At 37.9% G+C, this 23,673-nt stretch overlaps 1 protein-coding gene across 4 annotated transcripts in view; it reads left to right on the top strand.

The window, feature by feature from the left end:
• ATP10D (ATPase phospholipid transporting 10D (putative)) overlaps positions 1-23,673 on the top strand; it is a 110,537-nt gene that overhangs the window by 33,708 nt on the left and 53,156 nt on the right. For all 4 annotated transcript variants that reach the window (XM_047857493.1, XM_047857494.1, XM_047857496.1 and 1 more), the window contains 4 exons: positions 14,020-14,224; positions 16,215-16,300; positions 22,911-23,017; positions 23,300-23,431. In XM_047857493.1, coding sequence (XP_047713449.1) covers positions 14,020-14,224; positions 16,215-16,300; positions 22,911-23,017; positions 23,300-23,431 — 530 coding nt within the window. The remainder of the gene's footprint in view (positions 1-14,019; positions 14,225-16,214; positions 16,301-22,910; positions 23,018-23,299; positions 23,432-23,673) is intronic.

Genomic DNA, 23,673 nt, shown 5'->3' with positions numbered 1-23,673 from the left:
TCCCCCTACCTACCTTCCCTCAGGGGTAACCATCATTTCTCTATAGTTAAAAGTCTGTTTCTTGGCTTGCCTGCTTCTCTCTTCCCCCCACTCCCTTCACCCCCTTTTGAGCAGAGAAGGAATGGGTGAAAGCTATGCTTTAGGAATATTGGTCTACTCAAGTCCTGGGAATAGCCTCTCCTAATAGAGTAGATCTGCCTCTGCAAATCATTCCAGAGCACTGCTGGGAGTAGATGCAAAGTACAGGAAGGGGTGCATACAGAGGTACTGTGAAGAAGAACCCAATTGAATTTGGTGAACTTCTGTGATTTTTGAGTAGAAGTACCGCTGATAGAAGTAGGGAGCATTACATTCACCTTAGGGGTAGGATGAGCTGGAAATGAGAGCAAGACAGGCATCCAAGTGGAAATGCCCCCCAGGCAAACAGGAACGTAGTGCAGAAGTTCTGGAAGGAAGGAAAAGCTATGATAAGAAATGTCAAAGTCATCAGTCTGTGTAGAGATGATTTTGAAGTGAGGAGTTGGACTTAAAGCCCTAAGGGAAAACAGATGAAGAGCTGAAAGGCTGAGCTTTGAGCCCAGAGGTAGGCAGGCACTTCTCAGCCCCTTGAGCAGACTTTCCAGGTTCCTTCGGGCAGATGTTGCCACTCCTTCTTCTGACATCTCAGAGCATTTGGTACATTTCTTGGATTGACGTTAGTGTTCTTATGTCGACTCTAAATTTTTAGATTGTAATTCTAAATTTGTCAGACTAGAGATTCTGTTCTAGTTACCAAGTCTGAATAAGAGACATGTAGGTTCAAAAGTCTAGTTTTATAATAAAAAGCAGTACATTTTGAACAAATTTTAGGCTCTTTTGGCTGACCAAAAGTTCAACCAGATGACATAATTTTTGTTGTTGTTGTTATTTAGTTTCAGGAGAAAAAGAACTCAAAGACTTGTCCTCATGGAATTGTCTTTAATTTTTTGTGAGCCACAGAGGAAATAGTTAGGCTGCTCTGATAAAGTGATACTTAAGCTAAAACCTGTGGGATTCTGAATTGCGTTCGTTATTAGAATTCTCCAGTGACTTTCTCAATATTTGTTTTAAAGATCTAGAAACAAAACAAAACAAATAACTTTTTTTTTCTCCTTTGTAAGATGATGTGACTTGTACTTAGATAAGGGAAAATTTGGTCTGTGTTTTTTTGTTTTTCTTATACTCTTGTCTATTTAAAGCGAACCAGGAAAAACTGTTGTATTGTGTAGAAAACTGAGAATAACAGTAAAAGCTCATGGTTTTTATTTTAAAGTTATGAGCGTTTTACTGAAACATTGGTATGAATCATTTGATGGTATTTGAGTCTTTATCATATGCCAAGGATAGGTGGTGTTGATACAACCTTACCCTTAAAAACTAACTGCAAGAAACAGTATTTTAGAATGATTATGCAATGAATCGAGATTTTGACCAATTTTAAGATTACCCAGAGTACCAAATTTAGCAAACAGGAAGAATGCTTCTTATAAGTATTTTTTAAATACAAGTTATTGTATATAAATAATTACTGACTTTTAGTGGTAGTTTAAAGTTGATAACATGTGTTTGTTTGCTTTTCTTTTAAAAAAAATTTTTTTAATGTTTATTTTTGAGAGAGGGAGACAGAGAGCAAGCAAGGAAGGGGCAGAGAGAGAGGGAGACACAGAATTCAAAGCAGGCTCCAGGCTCTGAGCTGTCAACACAGAGCCTGACGTGGGGCTTGAACTCATGAACTATGAGACCATGACCTGGGCTGAAGTTGGATGCTCAACTGACTGAGCCACCAGGCACCCCTGTTTGCTTTTCTAACTTGTTCTAAATAAACTGTAATTCTGATTTTCTCAGTTAGTAGCTGGATTACCTTAGGCACACTCCATAAGCTAGCGGAGCCCCAGTTCCCTTCATTAGGAATCTAATAGTAATAAAACAGTAAGCAATAAACTCAGCCCTTTCTAAGTCCTAAGTAAAGGTTTGCCATTATGATCATTTTTGTAGGCTAGTAGTAACTACTAGCTACAGTTGTCACATTATTAAGTCATTTAATCAACATCTGAGAACTCCTTAGGACACTGTTTTGTAAATATTAAAATTGCCTAGTGGGAGACCTGGTATGATTTTTTTCTAAGGTGTCCTTTTGGACATATTTTAGATATTTTCATACAAATTTAAAGATAAGATGCAGTATTCTATTTAATTGTTTATAGTCTATCTCAAGATGCCATTTTGTGATTGCATTTCAAAGTAGAATTAGGTAATTGTCTTTTTGTCTATTATTTTATGTAATTTTATTTTGTTTGGTGTTGCAGAAGAAATACTGCTTACCTTTTCCCCCCTCCCCTCACATTGTTCTTGGAACAAATTATAAGGATATAAAGAAATAAAAGTAGGCTCTAAGATCATGCCTTGTTGATTTAAACATGCTAACAACTTAAATTCCAATGAAATACAAAGGCATCACTTTAGAGAACAAATTATTCCTCAGCAAAATTAAGGTGAAGGTGGGAGCCATTAAATTGTACAAGCTTCTGGAAGAAGCATATTAACATTTTTGTGCAGATAATTTGATTCTTGTTTGTAATATGTGGTCTTTCACATGGTGCTTGTCTTTGGGCAAGTATCTTGGGAAATAACAAACACTAATATAGAAATTAAACATTTAAACTTTATTATACCTCAATTAAGTTGGAATTAGCTATTATGGAAAACCTAACTTTCTTAAGATTGCCTTTAAAATAGCAGCCATGTATAAGGTATTAAGATTTGTTTCAAGAGAATAGAAGTGTGTCAAAAACAAAACTACTGAAACCCAAGTGTTCAGGTGCCCAAGCTAGACCCCTGGAAATTGCCCCGGAGTCTCCCCCATTTCAGCTAGTCAGCAGCAGTCCTGAGGACCTGCTCTCTAGTGATTTCTTCTGACTTGAGCCTACAGTGTGCTTTGAGAAATCTGCCACCAGATTATCTCGGCTTGGTCTCCGGGAACCACCCAATAGTGACCATCACAAATTGCAGGGCCACGGAGCTGTTGGTGGTAAAATCTGTCATGATCCTGTGGAAGACTGTGCAATCCGAGGAGCTGCCTGACTGCTTATTTTCTTACATCACAATTAAAAATGCTATCATGAAGATGGCAGCATAGGAGGATGCTGGGCTCACCGCGTCCTGCTGATCGCTTAAATTCCACCCACATCTTCCTAAATTGCCCAGAAAACCGCCAGAAGACTAGCAGAATGGACTCTCCGGAGCCAAGCGTAGACAAGAGGCCCATGGAGGAGGGTCTGCCTCCCTCCCGGTGCTACAGGGCCCCTCCCGCAAGGGATCACCGACAGCAAAGCAAGCTAAGCCTGCCCCTCCCGCCCTTGTGCACCTTGCAGATCCACCCCAGCTAATATGCCAGATCCCCAGCACCACAAGCCTGGCAGTGTGCAAGTAGCCCAGACAGGGGCCACACCACTCCACAGTGAGTCCTGCCCCTGGGAGAGGAGAAGGTAAGGTACACACCAGTCTGACGATGGCCCCAGCGGTGGGCTGGGGGCAGACATCAAGTCTGACTGCGGCCCTGCCCACCAACACAAGTTACTCTGGACAGTACAGGGGAAGTGCCCTGCAGTTTGGAGCCATCTCAGAGACTACCCAAAATGACGAAATGAAAGAACTCTCCTCAAAAGAAACTCCAGAAACTCCAGCTAACAAATTGATCAAAAACAATTCAAGCAATATAACAGAACCAGAATTTAGACTAATAGTCATAAAATTAATCACTGGGCTTGAAAAAAGTATAGAGGACAGCAGAGAATCTATTGCTACAGAGATCAAGGGACTAAGGAATAGTCAGGAGGAGCTAAAAATGCTATAAATGAGGTGCAAAATAAAATGGAGGCGACCACAGCTCTTATTGAAGAGGCAGAGGAGAGAATAGGTGAATTAGAAGATAAAATTATGGAAAAAGAGGAAGCTGAGAAAAAGAGATAAAAAAAATTCAGGAGTATGAGGGGAGAATTAGAGAACTAAGTGATGCAATCAAATGGAACAATACCCATATAATAGGAATTCCACAAGAGGAAGAGAGAGAGAAAGGGGCTGAAGGTGTACTTGAATAAGTCATAGTTGAGAACTTCCCTGATCTGGGGAAGGAAAAAGGCATTGAAATCCAAGAGGCACAGAGAACTCCTTTCAGACGTAACTTGAATCGATCTTCTGCACAATATATCATAGTGAAACTGGCAAAATATAAGGATAAAGAGAAAATTCTGAAAGCAGCTAGGGTTAAACAGACTCTAACCTACAAAGGGGGACCCATAAGACTAGTGGCAGACCTATCTACTGAAACTTGGCAGGCCAGAAAGGAATGGCAGGAATTCTTCAGTGTGATGCACAGAAAAAATATGCAGCCAAGAATCCTTTATCCAGCAACTTTGTCACTCAGAATAGAAGGAGAGATAAAGGTCTTCCCAAACAAACAAAAACTGAAGGAATTTATCACCACTAAACCAGCCCTACAAGAGATCCTAAGGGGGATCCTGTGAGACAAAGTACCAGAGACATCACTACAAGCATGAAACCTACAGACATCACAATGACTCTAAACTCATATCTTTCAATAATAACACTGAATGTAAATGTACTAAATGCGCCAACCAAAAGACACAGGGTATCAGAATGGATAAAAACAAGACCCATCTGTTTGCTGTCTACAAGAGACTCATTTTAGACCTGAGGACACCTTCAGATTGAAAGTGAGGGGATGGAGAACTATCTATCATGCTACTGGAAGTCAAAAGAAAGCTGGAGTAGCCATACTTATATCAGACAAACTAGACTTTAAATTAAAGGCTGTATCCTGGGGCGCCTGGGTGGTGCAGTCGGTTAAGCGTCCGACTTCAGCCAGGTCACGATCTCGCGGTCCGTGAGTTCGAGCCCCGCCTCGGGCTCTGGGCTGATGGCTCAGAGCCTGGAGCCTGTTTCCAATTCTGTGTCTCCCTCTCTCTCTGCCCCTCCCCCGTTCATGCTCTGTCTCTCTCTGTCCCCAAAATAAATAAACGTTGAAAAAAAAAAAATTAAAAAAAAAAAAAAGGCTGTAACGAGATAGAGAAGGGCATTATATAATAATTACAGGGACTGCCCATTAGGAAGAGCTAACAATTGTAAATGTCTATGTGCCGAATACGGGAACCCCCAAATATATAAAACAATCACAAACATAAGCAACCTTATTGATAAGAATGTGGCAATTGCAGGGTACTTTAATACCCCACTTACAACAATGGATAGATCATCTAGACACAGGATCAATAAAAAAACAAGGGCCCTGTTGGAATGAGCACTGGGTGTTGTATGGAAACCAATTTGACAATAAATTTCATATATTGAAGAAAAAAAACAAAACAAGGGCCCTGAATGATACATTGGATCAGATGGACTTGACAGATATATTTAGAACTCTGCATCCCAAAGCAACAGAATGTACTTTCTTCTCAAGTGCACATGGAACATTCTCAAAGATAGGTCACATACTGGGTCACAAAAGAGCTCTTTATAAGTATAAAAGAATTGAGATCATACCATGCACACTTTCAGACCACAATGCTATGAAACTTGAAATCAACCATAGGAAAAAGTCTGGAAAACCTCCAAAAGCATGGAGGTTAAAGAACACCCTACTAAAGAATGAATGGGTCAACCAGGCAATTAGAGAAGAAATTAAAAAATATATAGAAACAAATGAAAATGAAAATACAACAATCCAAATGCTTTGGGATGCAATGAAGGCAGTCCTGAGAGGAAAATACATTGCAATCCAGGCCTATCTCAAGAAACAAGAAAAATCCCAAATACAAAATCTAACAGCACACCTAAAGGAAATAGAAGCAGAACAGCAAATACACCCTAAACCCAGCAGAAGAAGAGAAATAATAAAGACCAGAGCAGAAATAAACAATATAGAATCTAAAAAAACTGTAGAGCAGATCAACGAAACCAAGAGTTGGTTTTTTGAAAAAATAAACAAAATTGATAAACCTCTAGCCAGGCTTCTCAAAAAGAAAAGGGAGATGGCCCAAATAGATAAAATCATGAATTAAAATGGAATTATTACAACCAATCCCTCAGAAATATAAGCGATTATCAGGGAATACTTGAAAAATTATATGCCAACAAACTGGACAACCTGGAAGAAATGGACAAATTCCTAAACACCCACACCCTTCCAAAACTCAATCAGGAGGAAATAGAAAGCTTGAACAGACCCATAACCAGTGAAGAAATTGAATCAGTCATCAAAAATCTCCCAACAAATAAGAGTCCAGGACCAGATGGCTTCCCAGGGGAATTCTACCAGACGTTTAAAGCAGAGATAATACCTATCCTTCTTAAGCTGTTCCAAGAAATAGAAAGGGAAGGAAAACTTCCAGACTCATTCTATGAAGCCAGCATTACTTTGATTCCTAAACCAGACAGAGACCCAGCAAAAAAAGAGAACTACAGGCCAATATCCCTGATGAATATGGATGCAAAACTTCTCAATAAGATACTAGCAAATCGCATTCAACAGCATGTAAAAAGAATTATTCACCATGATCAAGTGGGATTCATTCCTGGGCTGCAGGGCTGGTTCAACATTGGCAAATCAATCAATGTGATACATCACATTAATAGAAGATAAGAACCATATGATCCTGTCAATCAATGCAGAAAAAGCATTTGACAAAATTCAGCATCCTTTCTTAATACAAACCCTCAAGAAAGTCGGGATAGAAGGAACCTACTTAAACATCATAAAAGCCATTTATGAAAGGCCCACAGCTAATATCATCCTCAATGGGGAAAAACTGAGAGCTTTCCCCCTGAGATCAGGGACACGACAGGGATGCCGACTCTCACCGCTGTTGTTTAACATAGTGTTGGAAGTTCTAGCATCAGCAATCAGACAACAAAAGGAAATCAAAGGCATCAAAATTGTCAAAGATGAAGTTAAGCTTTCACTTTTTGCAGATGACATGATATTATATGTGGAAAACCTGATAGACTCCACCAAAAGTCTGCTAGAACTGATACATGAATTCAGCAAAGTCGCAGGATACAAAATCAATGTACAGAAATCAGTTGCATTCTTATACACTAATAATAAAGCAACAGAAAGACAAATAAGGAAACTGATCCCATTCACAATTGCACCAAGAATCCTAAAATACCTAGGAATAAACCTAACCAAAGATGTAAAAGATCTGTATGCTGAAAACTATGGAAAGCTTATGAAGGAAATTGAAGAAGATATAAAGAAATGGGAAAACATTCCATGCTCATGGTTTGGAAGAATAAATATTGTTAAAATGTCAATACTATCCAAAGCTATCTACACATTCGATGCAATCCCAATCAAAATTGCACCAGCATTCTTCTTGAAACTAGAACAAGCAATCCTAAAATTTGTATGGAACCACAAAAGATCCTGAATAGCCAAAGTAATATTGAAGAAGACCAAAGCAGGAGGCATCACAATCCCAGACTTTAGCCTCTACTACAGAGCTGTAATCATCAAGACAGCATGGTATTGGCACAAAAACAGACACATAGACCAGTGGAATAGAATAGAGACTCCAGAATTGGACCCACAAAAGTATGGCCACCTAATCTTTGACAAAGCAGGAAAGAATATCCAATGGAAAAAGTCTGTTTAACAAATGGTGCTGTGAGAACTGGACGGCAACATGCAGAAGAATGAAACTAGACCACTTTCTCACACCATTCACAAAAATAAACTCAAAATGGATAAAGGACCTGAATGTGAGACAGGAAACCATCAAAACCCTAGAGGAGAAAGCAGGAAAAAACCTCTCTGACCTCAGCCACAGCAATTTCTTACTTGACACATCTCCAAAGGCAAGGGAATTAAAAGCAAAAATGAACTATTGGGACCTCATAAAGATAGAAGCTTCTGCACTACAAAGGAAACAATCAACAAAACTAAAAGGCAACCAATGGAATGGGAAAAGATATTTGCAAATGACACATCGGACAAAGGGCTAGTGTCCACAATCTATGAAGAACTCACCAAACTCCACACCCAAAAAGCAAATAATCCAGTGAAGAAATGGGCAGAAAACATGAATAGACACTTCTCTAACGAAGACATCCAGATGGCCAAGAGGCACATGAAAAGATGCTCAACGTCGTTCCTCATCAGGGAAATAGAAATCAAAACCACACTCAGATACCACCTCATGCCAGTCAGAGTGGCTAAAATGAACAAATCAAGAGATGATAGATGCTGGAGAGGATGTGGAGAAACGGGAACCCTCTTGCACTGGTGGTGGGAATGCAAACTGGTGCAGCCACTCTGGAAAACAGTGTGGAGGTTCCTCAAAAAATAGATCTATCCTATGACCCAGCAATAGCACTGCTAGGAATTTACCCTAGGGATACAGGAGTGCTGAGCATATAGGGGCACTTGTACCCCAATGTTTATAGCAGCACTTTCAACAATGGCCAAATTATGGAAAGAGCCTAAATGTCTATCAACTGACGAATGGATAAAGAAATTGTGGTTTATGTACACAATGGAATACTACGTGGCAATGAGAAAGAATGAAATATGGCTCTTGTAGCAACGTGGATGGAACTGGAGAGTGTTATGCTAAGTGAAATAAGTCATACAGAGAAAGACAGAGACCATATGTTTTCACTCCTATGTGGATCCTGAGAAACTTAAGACCATGGGGGAGGGGAAGGAAAAAAAAAAGTTAGGGAGGGATCCAAACCATAAGAGACTCTTAAAAGCTGAGAATAATCTGAGGGTTGGTGGGAGGTGGGAGAGAGGGGAGGGTGGGTGATGGGCACTGAATGAGGAGGGCACCTGTTGGGATGAGCACTGGGTGTTGTATGGAAACCAATTTGACAATAAATTTCATAGTAAAAAAATAAAAAAATAAAAATATTATGAAAAAAACCTAATCACTCAACAAATTTGAATGCCTACTCATTGTAAGCACTGAGAGATTTAGAGATTTAAACAAAAAATGGAAAAAAAGGTAAATACAATACCTTTCTTCCAGGAACCTACATTATTTTCTGATTTTGACAAATCACTGTGTTGGGACAAATGGGTGGCTCAGTCAGTTAAGCATCTGACTTCGGCTCAGATCATGGTCCCATGGTTTGTGAGTTCAAGCCCCACATCAGGCTCTCTGCTGTCAGCACAGAGCCTGCTTTGGATTCTCTGTCTCCCTCTCTCTCTGCCCCTCCCCTACATGCTCTCTCTCTCCCTCAAAAATAAATAAGCATTAAAAAATATATAATAAGAATCACTGTGTTGATTTTAGGAGTTTCAAAATAGTAATGTTAACATTTTAGGATTATCTCATAAATTCATAGGATTGCAGCAGTCTTAAAATGAGACTAAATATCAGTGACCTTCTAAAGTAATCTTTTGTGTGATATTTTCTAAAGTGATGGTTCTTGAAATTCACTTTCTAAACCGTTTTTTATTTGGCAGTCCTCAGTAAGTGACTATATATGTGGAGTGAATTCTCCTTCTTGAGAGGTGGGCCCTGGACCTATGGACCTTGTTTTAAGTCCCAGGACAAGTTTAGGAGCTGGGGGATCTTGAGAAGGTTACTTAACTTACCAAAACCAGTTTTTTCTAATTTGTAAAAGGTAGGGTAGGGGGCAGGGATCGTAATTCCTTCATAGTACTAACCACATAACATTGATACAAAAATTAAATCAGTTGGTGTGTATAAAGCATCTGATAAATTTTAGCTGCTGTTTATACAGTGATTATTATTTGATTATTGTAAATTTTTTAGTATTTTATGGGAAAAATGCTACATCAAAGAGAAATACTCAGAATCCTCTGTTCAAATTTGTTAAAGTAAGAAATAGAAGTTTACATCCTCCACTCTTTCTTCTTATGTCTCCCCTTCCTCCCAACCCCCACTCCAGTGTAATCACTGCTAATAGTCCAGTGTGTTCTTCCCCACGTTTCCCATGCTTATGTAGCAGAGCTGTTTGATCTTGAACTCTTAGAGAAGCAGAATTGGGTCTAGGAGTTTGCCTGAAGGAGGGATTGTGAAGGCTATGTCCTGTCCAGTGACAGTGGTTCAGGAGCACAAGCAAATAACTAGATGCAATAAATTCTACTTGTGTATTCAGGCTGTGGGAGAAGAAGAAGTTCCTTTTACTAGTTTTAATTCTTGATTGGGTAAGGAAATACAGCCTCGTTTTGAGTCTCCCATGATGATAAATCTTCAGAGCTAGTTAAATGTGGCAGTGAGCATTGTCACCAGCTTGCAGTTGGTTTCTCACACTGTGTTCTCTTGCCCTATGTCTTTGTACTCTGCCTAAGTACCCTGACTGATACACTGTTCCACTGTCTTCACCTCAGTCAGTCTTGATCATCCTATAAGACTCACCTCCTCCAGGACTAAACGCCCCAATGGTTGGCTTCCATAGTAGTAGTAGTAACCTGTACCTACAGACCTCTCTCTTAAGAAAGTACTGTTTGTGTCTCTTTTTCAAATTTCAACCATAACTTCAATAGGGTGGTGAACATATATTAACCATTTGTGTATTCTTAGCACCTAATATGGTAACTGGCATAAATTAACATCAGTATATGTTTATTGATCTGAATGAGCTAGCTGTTGGGCAAATTAGCTATTTTTTTTTTTTTTGAAATCCTGGTGTTTACTCCAAATAGGGGACAATGAAGTTAATTCAGTTATGAAATTGGCTTCATTTGAATTTCGTTCCAATGTAGAATAAATAAACTTGTCCTTCATAGGAATCCTACTTTTTATGTTTGAAAGAAAAATAAAATTCTTAACCCTAAGATTCAAGTCTGTCTTCTCTTCCTATCATCACACTTCACAAATTCTTAGCAAATTTTCCTCATAGCTTTCCTCATAGAAAAAGTAGAGGTCATTAAGCATGAATGTATGTATCCCAGATTCCTTTGTGCATCATTCACATTTATACCTACTTTCTTCTGACCTGAGATGAAGAACTAACTCCTTTCATTATAATAGTAACCCTTCATCTGTGTTCTTTTTTCCCTTTTTTTTCAGTTTTTTAAAATGTTTTATTTATTTTTGAGAGAGAGAGCATGCGTGCATGCAAGCGTGGGAGGGGCAGAGAGAGGGAAACACAGAATTCAAAGAGGGCTCTGGGCTCTTAGCTGTCAGCAGAGTCCAATCTGGGGCTTGAACCCACGGACTATAACCTGACCTGAGCCGAAGTTGTTTGACTGACCTACCCAGGTACCCCCTTTCATTTGTGTTCTTAATCCTATTCCTTGTTGTTTGTTTGTTTGTTTGTTTGTTTGTTTCTTTCTTTCTTTCTTTCTCTTCCTTTCTTTCTTTCTCTTTCTTCCTTTCTTTCTCTTTCTTTCTTTCTTTCTTTCTTTCTTTCTTTCTTTCATTTTTGAGGGAAAAAGCATGCATGCATGTGCTGTAGGGGGGGAGAGAGAGAGAATCTTAAGCAGGCTCCAGTGTGGAGCCCAACAGGGCCTTGATCTCACAACCATGAGATCCTGACCTGAGTCAAAATCAAGAGTCAAGCATTTGACTGACTGAGCCACCCAGGCACTTCTGTTTCTTGTTGTTTCTTCAAAACCTCAACCACCTTTCTTACTCTGTGTTCTATCTTCTACCTTGCCTTTTCCATAGACTCCTTCCCAACAGCCCATGTTCATGTCCAATTCTCTCATCCTTTGTCCTTTGACTTACCTTTCATTGCAGTGGCTACTTTTACCCCTTATTCCTTTCAGAGGCTAAACGTGACATGCTCTACTTCTTCAACCTTCAGGCATTCTTAGGTTCATGGAGGTCTTACTTTCTAATTCACACTCCCCAGCAACAATTTTACACCATCAGCCTTTTCCATAGTCAACAGACATCATAATAAATAAATGCTGTAGGAATGGCCCCTTTGCAGCTTCTTTTACTATGATGACTCCCTTTTTGAACTTTCCTTCTCCCTAGATTTCTGTGATATTGTTTTCTCTTGGGTCTCCTTCCAATTCTCTATCACCTTGACGTCTCTTTTCCTGAGGAATCTCATGTCCTTACCTGGTGTCTGACATAGGTGTCTCTGTACCTAGGACTTCCAAACTCACATCTGGAAATTCAGATCAGAACCCTCAAATTGCTGCACATCTTCAATTTATATCCCATTTCAGATAAAACCTTTCCAGTCTGAGTTTTTATTATCTGCCCTCTCATGTGACCAGTTGCTTCTAAAATTTGACACATGGCGAAAGGCACCATTCCTCATCCCATCAGGCAAGTTAGAAACCATAATGTCATCTTCTATAACTTCTTTACATGTAGTAAGTCATGAAATATGGTGTACTAAGTCGTAAAACATGTACTAAGTAGAAAAACCCAAACATGTCTTGATTTAATCTTGTATTTATCTCTGTTGCTATTGCCTTAATTTTGATCATCTTCATTCTTCTCCTGAATTATTTCAATAACTTTACATTGTTGTTTTGTTTTGTTTTGTTTTGTTTTGTTTTGGCCATTCCTACTCCAAATTAGCCTGACACCCAAAATCCATCCATTACTCTGTCACAGGAGTTAGCAAGTAGAGATAGTATCAAATCCTTCTGGTAAACCTTGTGGCTCCCCATTTTCTATGGAATGAAATCACTACTCTTAGAGTTGTAGGACTGAACCTTTGAAATATGACCCATGCCTGTGTTTTTGATCTTCTCTCTTACTTCCTTCCATGAAGAGTGAACTGGTGTATACAAACAGTAGGAAAAAAGGATGGTACAAACCATTGATTTGCCTTTCTCCTTACACTAACCAACTCTTTAGGTAATTGAGGATTTTCTTTTACTTGGATTCAACCTGGTGCATTAGGTATTTGGGGGAAAAGCGTCCTGAAAACGTACTTCTTAGGTATCCTTTTAAACTAAATATTTCTTGAGATAACGGATATAATTCCCTATAGCAGAAAGTGTACAAGCATTGGCCTAAGGTGGCATTTCTATTTGATTTGATGCATAATTTAGAATATAGCTGTCGCTCAGGCTTCTTTGACAATGAATTTGAATATTTAGCTCTATAAATGTAATTGAAGAGAAATCTATACTTTGGAAATAAGTGTATTTTTGTGACAATTACCAGTTGCATTGGTAGGCAATGGAGGAATGAGACAGACCTTCCTAATATTTGTTGATAGCTTTGTATATGAAATGCTGCTGAACTAGTCGATATGATGTTCTTTGATACAGATTTCCTCATTCTACTCTAAGGAAAATGCTTTGTGAAGCGTCATTCATGCTGGTTAGTATGAAAAGGCATGAGAAAAACTTTAACATAAAGCAGGGTATTTAAGGCAGACAATCTCAAACGATGTCTCTTTCCTTTAAAATGAATATATAAATGGGAAAACTACACTTTTGAAAAGACTTAAAATTTGCCATTGTTCTTTCTAATGATCAGCTACAGCAGACTCATGACTGTTTATCAGTATTTCCATTAAGTGATAGAGGCGTTAATAGCAGTATAATGATTTTTAAAACGCTGAGTATTTTATTTATTTCATTTTATTTTTTATTTCATTTCCTCGATGTTTTCTTTCATTATTCATCCTCTCCAAAGGATGGGAAGCTCCTTGAAAGTAGGTGGTATGTCTTGTGCACTTGTGAGTTCTTGATACCTGACCACAGGGCAGCACACAGTAATTGCCTTATGCGTGAATAAACTTATCAAACGTTAGTTTTATTCCAGAATTACTCTCAAGCAGCTTAATAGTTCAAAAATGTCAAGGACTAAAGAGCTGAAAAATGTGTTTTAGTAACTAAATAACTAAATTTTCAGGTGAAGCAAATTCTGGAATTTAGGTTTTCTCTGGCTTCCGTTTTAGCATTTAATGGATTAAAATTCACCCCAAGTGCTTAAAACATGCCTCAAATTATACACAAAACCTAAAAAATAAGATTATCTGTGTTTCTGTCTTAATATTCTCTTTACACTTCCTCTCCTCCCCCAATGTTAGGAAAGAGAAAAAATATGTCGACCAATGCTGGAAAGACGTTGCTGTTGGGGACTTCATTCGCCTTTCCTGTAATGAGGTTATTCCTGCAGACATGGTCTTACTCTTTTCCACCGATCCAGATGGAATCTGTCACATTGAGACTTCGGGTCTCGATGGAGAGAGCAATTTAAAACAGAGGCAGGTGGTTCGGGGATATGCAGAGCAGGTAAATACTGTGTTCTCACTTGGTGACTTATTAACATTTTTCCTTTCAGAAGATGACCGAGCTCATTTTTCACAGAGACAGAAAATGAGATTTTTAAATTTATTTTTACCATTACAAAATAGAAGCCCAGAGGGCTTAATCCATTTACAGATATCCCTGGTAGTGTTTTATAGATAATAGGCTGTAATGACTTTGAAGTTCACACATTTTAGTCTGGCGATCCTATATTTTTTGGAACTGAATTAAAGGAAACTAACAGAATTATTTTGCAATTTGGAAAATTATTTTGCAATGGAAACGATCACCTTCTGTTCCTACAATGTATAATTGCATACATACCCAGACCTTTTGAGACTTGTGTAGTTTCTCATGCCACAGGGCTTCTAGACTCTTCACCACACTGTGGCGAGGGAAACAAGAACTGTGAAGTTCTGTGAACATGAGTTTGAATGAATTCTAGCTCTCCTATTACATTATTGTGTGGCCTTGGGCAAGTCACTTATTTTGTGCCTCAGTTTATCTTAAAATAGAAATGACGATGCCTGTCTCATAGCATTGCTGTGAGATGTAAATGAAGTAATGTATGTAAAAATATCATGTACACTGCTTAAATATTAGTTTCCCTTCCCTGTCTCTGGAAGCACTTGAGATGAAGTTTTAAAAATTTAATAGTCTTTTTAAAACTGAACCATTAAGTCAGGTAACTGACTTAAACTGAACCATTAAGTTCGTAAACTAAAAAATGTTTTAGCCAAATAAATGCCCTGATCTTTAGTAAGTTTCATGATATGGTGTAACGTTGGGCCGTCTTTCTATCTATGGATTTAATTTAGATCCTGTGATTGATAAGCCTCTCAGCTTCGCATTGTCACTTTTGTGAACATTTATATTACTAAGACGTTTGTAAAAATCTTGTACAACTTGAGATTCCATTATATACTACTAAGTACCTATTCTGAAGGTAACACAGTTGATTAATCAGTACACTTTGGGATCAATTAAGGGTGAGTGCTCTGGAATCCCATGACCTAGATTATAATCCTGTTTCTAAACACCTCTTGTGTGGAGACCTAGAGCAAATTACTGATCTTCTCTCTGTGTCTCTTTCTTTATCTGTTAATTAGACCTAATTATAGCACCTACCTCATATTAAGAAACTAATATGTTTAAAGTACATAATAGAGATTCTACTACATCAAAAGAACTAAAAAAATAATGATTAGCAAATCAAATCATCTAATTATATAACTCATTTTCCATATGTTTTGCTGTGATACGTTAATACTTGATGAGATATATCAATACTAGTTTTTTTTTACTAGGCAAACATTCATATGAAAACAAGGGAATGAGATAAGGTTCCCCTGGCTTATTCTTAGTGAATCCATCCCTGTGTTCTATAAAAACATTTTGTTTATTTGCTCACGGGTTTCATAAAGCATACTAAAATTACCATTTAATCCATTAGAGAATTTTGTAAGATGCTGACGTCCAGCTTATTTTTAAATTTTTAAAGAAAATTTGCTGGGATAAATGCATAATGTGCTCTGAGTGTTCGCATACACATTTAATCTCCGAAAATCCCTACATGATAACAGAATAACAACAAAGTATTTTCAGCTTTTCAGTGATTTCTGCATAAAGGAGTGTTTGCTGTATGGATAGAAGGTCTTCTCTGCAGAGAGTCCTGCATGGATTCTAGTGTATGAACAAGACCTATAGATGTTTGTTAATGCTCCAGGACCGTCCCCATTCCACATATTCATTTATGATTATGCCTGTACTGTTCTTCATTTTCTTTATTTGGGCAATTTGTGACCTAAATTTTGTAGCAAGAATGCATTAGTTTTATCTTAAGAGCTGGTGAAAGGATAAACACTTAAATATCAAGGGTTTAACTTTGAATTTTTCTTGTGTCATGATTTTAAAATATGTAGATATGTGTGTGTGTGTATATATATGTATATATATATTTTTTGTTTGTTTTTAGGACTCTGAAGTTGATCCAGAGAAATTCTCCAGTAAGATAGAATGTGAAAGTCCAAACAATGACCTCAACAGATTCCGAGGCTACCTGTGAGTGATACATGACTTAACCTTCATTGGTATAAGTAGAATTATGTGTTGCAATTATATTTAACGCAATAATATTTTTTTGTGTGTATATCCAAATTAAATCACCAAAGGCCATGTGTTTAGTCACCTATTAATTTGTCTTTATTTTAATAATCTGGTAAATATTATTAACTGGGTGTTGTATGAAAGCCAATTTGACAATAAATTATATTTAAAAAAATAGGGGCGCCTGGGTGGCGCAGTCGGTTAAGCGTCCAACTTCAGCCAGGTCACTATCTCGCGGTCCGTGAGTTCGAGCCCCGTGTCAGGCTCTGGGCTGATGGCTCAGAGCCTGGAGCCTGTTTCCGATTCTGTGTCTCCCTCTCTCTCTGCCCCTCCCCCGTTCATGCTCTGTCTCTCTCTGTCCCAAAAATAAATAAACGTTGAAAAAAATAATAATAAAATAAAAACCATAACAAAAGCTTGTTCTTAAAATAATCACAAAATCTCGGTCAGTGGTGTAAGAATGTTTTACATGAGCTCTGTATTAAGCTTAAGACATGTTGTTTGGAAGGAGGGGCCTTCACAGAACTGGCAACCTAGGTGACATGATAGGATAGTGTCCTCCTGCAGAATTAGAGTATCAAGTGGATATTTCTGGTTGGCAAAAGTTAGCCAACGAATTGAAATGTGTAAGAAAAAGTATGGGAAGTCACAGCAGTGTTCATTCTGGAGCCCTCGAGGCATCTATATCCCTTTTGCAAGAGCAGCTAGAATTTGGTGTCTTACCTAATTTCAGCTACTTAAGTGCTTTATGCCTTGAACCAAGTTATTTACTCTTTTTGATCCTCAGTTCCCTGATTTTTAAGAGGAGAGGAGACAATCAGATCTACTTCATAGTAGTGATCTTATGAGAGAATGGTAAAGAAAATTTCCAACTCATTTTGGAGACCAGGATTATCCTGATACCATAAACATACAAAGACACTTATGGAAAGATCAGTGTCCTGCATGAACACAGATGCAAAATTATGGCAAATCAAATCCAACGATATATAAGAAGGATAATATATCATGACCCAGTGGGACCTATCCCAAAACTGCAGGTTGGTTTAATATTAGAAAAGCAGAGTGCTTGAGTGGCTCAGTCGGTTGAGTGTCCAACTCTTGATTTCAGCTCAGGTCATGATCCCAGGGTTGTGGGATTGAGCCCTGCGTCAGGCTCCACCCTGAGTGTGGAGCCTGCGTAAGATTTTCCCTCTCTTCCCCTCTTCCCCTGTCCCTTATTCTCATGCTCGCTCTCTCTCTCTCTCTCAAAAAAACAAACAAAAAACAACTTAATATTAGAAAGTCAAATGATGTAATCCACCATATTAACAAGCCTCAATTAACAAATTAAAAAAGAAAAACCCAAGTGATCATCTCATGAATGTAGACAAAGCATTTGACAAAATCTAACTTCTGTTCTTGCAAACTGGAACTAGAAAGGAACTCTCTCAACCTGGTACTGGCATATATGAAGAACCTACAGTTAGAATCATACTTAGTGGTGCAAGACTAAATGCTTTTAAATGTTTTTTTCCCTAAGATCAGGAACAAGACAAGGATATTTACTCTCACCACTTTTATTCAAGATTTCACTAGAGATTCTAGATTAGTGTAGTCAGGCAAGAAAAGGAAATAAAAGATTTCAACTAAAAAAGAAGTAAAACTGTTTATTATTCATAGATGGCTTGATGCTCTTTGTGGAAAAGCTGATAAAATCTATAAGAATTTAACAATTGGGCTTAACAATGTTGTAGGAAACAGATCAATATACAGAAATCCATTGTATTTCTATATACTAGCAATGAGCAATCAGATATTGAAATTTTTCAAAATACAACTTATGATAGCATCAGAAAAAATGAAATACCTGAGGCTAATCCTGACAAAAGTTGTGAAACACCTGCACACTCAAAACCATTGAACACTGCGGAAAGAAATGAAAGACCTAAATAAATGGAGCAATGTATGCTGTTCATGGGTTGAAAGACTCAGTATTGTTATGATTCAGTTTTTTTCCAAATCGATCTGTAGATTCAATGTAATCCTAATCAAAATCCCAGCATGTTTTTTTTAAAGAAATTGGCACGTTTATTTTAATTTTTTTTCCAAATCGATCTGTAGATTCAGTGTAATCCTAATCAAAATCCCAGCAGGGTTTTATTTTTTTTAAAGAAATTGACAAGTTTATTCTAAAATTTATATGGGGTTGCGAAGAACCTATATTACCTCAAAACAGCACTGAAACAGAACAGAGTGGGAGAGCCAACACCACCTGATTTCAAGACTTCTAGTAAAGTACAGTAATCAAATTAGCATCATTTTGGCATAAAGATAGACCAGCAGATCAGAAAAGATTAAAAGATTATAGAATCCAGAAATTGACCCACACATTTATGGACGATTGGTTTTTGTTGTCCATAAATGTGCCTTTGACAAAGGTACACACAAGCAATTTAGTGAAGCAAGGTTTTTCTTTTCAACAAATGATGCTAAAACGATTGGATATCCATATTGTAAAAAATAAACTTCAAGCCATACCTCTCACTGTTTAAAAAACTGAACTAAAAATGGCTTCTATAGTTTAATGTAAACCTAAGATTTGAAACTCCTTAAACATGGAGGAAACATAACAGAAATCTTTGCTATCTTCAGTTAGGCAAAGACTTCTCAGAACACCCAAAGCACAATAAAAGGACAAAAAAATACATAAAAGAACTTCAGAATCAAAATTAAAACCTTTTTCTCTTCAATGACACTATTAAGTGAATGAAAAGATAAGTAACAGATTGGAAGAAAATATTCTCAATGCGTGTAACTGATGTGTTCAGATTATACAAAGACATCTTAAAACCTGGTAATAAGGGGCGCCTGGGTGGCTCAGTTGGTTAAGTGTCCACCTTCAGCTCAGGTCATGATCTCATGGTTGCTAAGTTCAAGCCTTACATCCTCTGTCTGCTGTCAGTGCAGAGCCCGCTTTGGATCTTCTGTTTCCCTTTCTCTCTGCCCCTACCCTCTTGCGAGCATGTGTGCATGCTCTCTCTCTCCCTCAAAAATAAATAAACATTAAAAAAAAACCCTCAGTAATAAGAAAACAAACAATAAGTTTTAAAATAGTCCAAGTAATTTGAACAGACACTTCACCAAAAAACGTATATAGGTGACAAATAGCTGTATAGAAAGATACAAGTTAAAACCACAGAGCTACAACTACTAACAGTTCAAAAGACCCAACTATACCCAGTGCTGGTGAGTAAGTAGGAGAACTGGAGTGCCCACTTACTGCTTGTGGGAATATAAAGCAATTCAGCCACTTTAAAAAACAACTTGGAAGTTTCTTAAAAAGTTAAACATATGCCCACTGTATGATCTGGGTGTTCCACTCCTAGGTAGTTACCCATGAGAAAATAAAACATTTCTCGGTAGAGTAGTCTGTACACAAATATTCATAGCAGCTTTGTTTGTAATAGTCCAAAACTGGAAACAAGCCAAATACCATCAACAAGAGCATGGATGAACAAATTGTATATCCATACAGTGTATGGAATTCATTGCAGGGGGAATTCAGCAAAAGGAATTCACTGGTGCTACATGCTAAAATATGGATGCATCTCTGAATGTCATGTTCAGTGAAACAAGCCAGGCAGGAAAGAATATATACTCTATGGTTTGATTTATATAATTTCTTGAAAATAAACCTAATTTAAAGCAATAGAAAGCAGATAAGTGAGTGCCTTAACTAAATTTCTGGAACTGGACTCCTAGTCTACCTTGTCAGCCTCTCTCTTCATCCCCCTTGGACATATTTTTTTTTTCTTAATAGACACATTGGAACATCGTTTGCTGTTGTGAGTACTCAGTCTTGCCCTAGAACCCTTACCTACTTCTAAGGCCCCACTAGCCTCTTGGCTGTCCTAATTATCACTTGCCTCTGGATTCTCTGATGCCACGTTCACCTGCTCTTTGGTTTTTCCATTCGTGATGGGCTCCTCTGATGTCTGTCTGCTTCAACTGTGCTGCCTTACTTTCTGATTAGTCTGATCTGACCACTGGAATTGCCTTTCTCTTGGAATCCACAACTAAAGCTGCTCTCTGCTTCTTTTCCCTCCCTCAGATTCTGTCTTCCTCAGTAATTAGATTTTCCTGGGTCTGCTCTGTTGAAGCTTCTATTAAGCTGGCTTCAGCAACTTGCAAGGAAGCATTGAATGATAGAGTCAGCCCAGGTAGATAGAGTGATTTTTCTGTGGAATTATTTTTATCCACTAAGCTAACTCCTTATCCTTTACCTGCTTTGTGGTCTGTTTTCTAAAATCAACAAAAATTGAGATGCTCAGGCTCACTTTCTATATGGTGCCTTCTCTGATCTTACTCTCAGGTAGAGCTTTCTCCCTATTTGTGTCCACAGTGCATGTTGAATATCAAGTTTCTATTATAATATCTATAATTATTACACTTACATATTTCTGTATCAGTCACTTCCCCTTAGACCACAGGAGGCAAGACTATGTGTGTTTTTCTATTCCCAGCATCTGAGTGGGAATGCTGGGCCTGTAATAGATGTTGCCTAGTGATTTCAGGGGATGAGAGCTCTATGTGGACAGTCAGTGCTTCATATAGAGTCCAGAGGTCTCACATCATAAGTGCCAAATATCATATACCTGTCAAATGCAGGACCTGTTTAATATTTGGGCAGATGCTATTATGATAGAAGTTAGGCTTTGCTCTAATAACTAGTAACCTAGAGTGATGTAATGGTGAAAAATAAGGATCTGGTGGGGGGGGGTAGGAATTTTTAATCTTACTGAGGAACTTTGGAAATGGTTTCTATGTTGAATCTGTTCCTATAAAGGCTCTAGGGATAATGAATGTTATATTGATGAGGATTGTGTGGGGCTTGCCTGGGAACACTACATAGAAATGTTACTGTTGAACTTAAATTCTTCATCTGCGGGGGTGCTTGGGTGGCTCAGTTGGTTAAGCATCCGACTTCGGTTCAGGTCACGATCTCGCCATTTGTGAGTTCGAGCCCTGCGTTGGGCTCTGTGCTAACTGCTCAGAGCCTGGAAACTGCTTTGGATTCTGTGTCTCCTTCTGTCTCTGTCCCTCCCATCCTCATGCTCTGTCTCTCTCTGTCTCTCAATAATAAAATAAACGTTAAAAAATTTTTTTTATATAAAAAATTTTTCATCTGCAAAACCAGGAAGCAGAATTAAATTAAACCCAAGGACACTACACTATAGTTGTCTCTTTGTACCTAAAACCACATATGTGAAAGCATATAAACATAGATCTCCTAGAATAAGGTGTTTGCAAATTATAGGAGTGAAATGACACATCTGTTTCTTCCTCCTTTGTGGTATCCTTCTTTGAAGAGTTTTCCTTAGTAATTGCAGGTAGCAAGGATACCAGATAACAATTACAGTTCTCCTATATTTAAGAAAGAAGAAACAACTTATCAACTGAAGTATATTGCTTAGAAAGCAACCTAATTTTAATGCTGAAGTTAAGAGGGCATTTTCAAAATAGGTGAAATACATTACTTTTGCTTATTTAAAAAAAAAAGTCCAATTATTTTGCTCTTTATCTTTGCCACTGTTGTAACTTGATCAAGTAATTGCTTTGATAATCTTTAAACCATTTATTACAGAAACTTTCCAACAGGCAAAAGCAAAAAGAAAAATATAATGAACACTCATGGGCTTTCACCCAGATTTAACTATTTCATAATTTTGCCAGTTTTGTGTCCCCCCCCCCCCCCCCCCCCGGGCCCCATCACAGTTTACCACATTTACCAGGCTGCATCCTCGTGGTGGTAGTGAACATTGTTTTCTGGCCATCTGATTTCCTATAAACTGTCCAGGGACACTTTCAAATCTGATGAAGGACATAATTTCTTTTTCTACAAAATGATACACACACACACACACACACACACACACACTTACATGCAGGAAATATTGCATACAATTTCAAAGGCTTCATGGATCTCTTGATCTCCACCCCAGGTGGATTTGCTGTTAGAGATGCTTCATTAGGTACCTGTGGAAATAGGTACTTGCTATTGTGTATCATCTGGAGGCCTGTGATGTCCTCTGTCCCATTGGTGGTTCTATTAAGATTGGTGTTGTCAGCCATGCTCTTTCATTATAAAATCCTCAGGCTGTCACCTAGTGGGTTTAGCAGCCACAAATTACCATTCCCTAGAACAGTCCTTGATTCCATCCAGGTTGAAAATGGAATTTTTCTAATTCTATCAAGAACTTTTCCCTTGTCCGTTACTAAGTTACCTGAAACACAGTTTGTACTAGCAGTAGGTTCCTTATTTGGAATTTTTTTTTTTTTGAGGTTTTGTAGTATGAGAAGTTGACAAACGGGAATGATAGAAAATGATGGTAGTTGAGACTTGTTGCATCTTTTATCAAGCCAAAGCAAGATAAGAAAATCAAAGGCCCCAGAGATTTGAAACCTTTCTTGTGACCTGCTTGACTTAATACTCCAGTCAAGAAAACTCAGAATGCATGATTTTTATTTTTACATCCCCACTTTTGCTATTTAAAGATGAATCTCTATGCTATCTTTCTTATAGAGAACATTCCAACAGAGAACGCGTGGGTCTCAGTAAAGAAAATTTATTACTTAGAGGATGCACCATTAGGAACACAGAGGCTGTTGTGGGCATCGTGGTTTATGCAGGTTAGTTACACTTCTGATTTTCACTGTTGTCTCCTCTGTGTTTTTCTTCAAGTTAACATTTTTCATTTATTCAAAATGCAGTCTACAAAAGCAGAAAGGAAATTTTGTCTTCGTAAACTTAATCCTCGGTCTCTTTTTCTAAATGGATCACAAAAGCAAACTAAATTAACAAAATCTATTGTGCAATTACTCTTTATTAAATTATCTGCCACAGAGATTTAAAAATATGCTATTTGCTATCTGGCTTTAATTTGCAAATTTTCTGACATGTTACCTACGTAGGCCATGAAACCAAAGCAATGCTGAACAACAGTGGTCCAAGGTATAAGCGCAGCAAATTAGAAAGAAGAGCAAATACAGATGTCCTCTGGTGTGTCCTACTTTTGCTTGTGATGTGTTTAACTGGTGCATTGGGTAGGTAAATTTGATTTTTTTGCTGACGTCTTTTCAGCAAGGTATTTCTTTAAAAGTATTTTATTTTCAAAATATTGATGAATATTTGACTTCTGTAAAGGAGGTTTCATTCGCTATTCATTTTTTTTTCCTCACATCTTTATCTTTCTCAATCTCTGATCTGAAAAACATGAATGTTGATTATATCCAGTTACATGGGGCCACAGTAGTAAAGGGACCTGGCAAGAGATTTAAAGAGAGAC

Source organism: Prionailurus viverrinus, chromosome B1, assembly GCF_022837055.1.
Source record: "Prionailurus viverrinus isolate Anna chromosome B1, UM_Priviv_1.0, whole genome shotgun sequence".
Taxonomy (NCBI): domain Eukaryota; kingdom Metazoa; phylum Chordata; class Mammalia; order Carnivora; family Felidae; genus Prionailurus; species Prionailurus viverrinus.
This window is presented reverse-complemented; position numbering and strand designations above follow the sequence as displayed.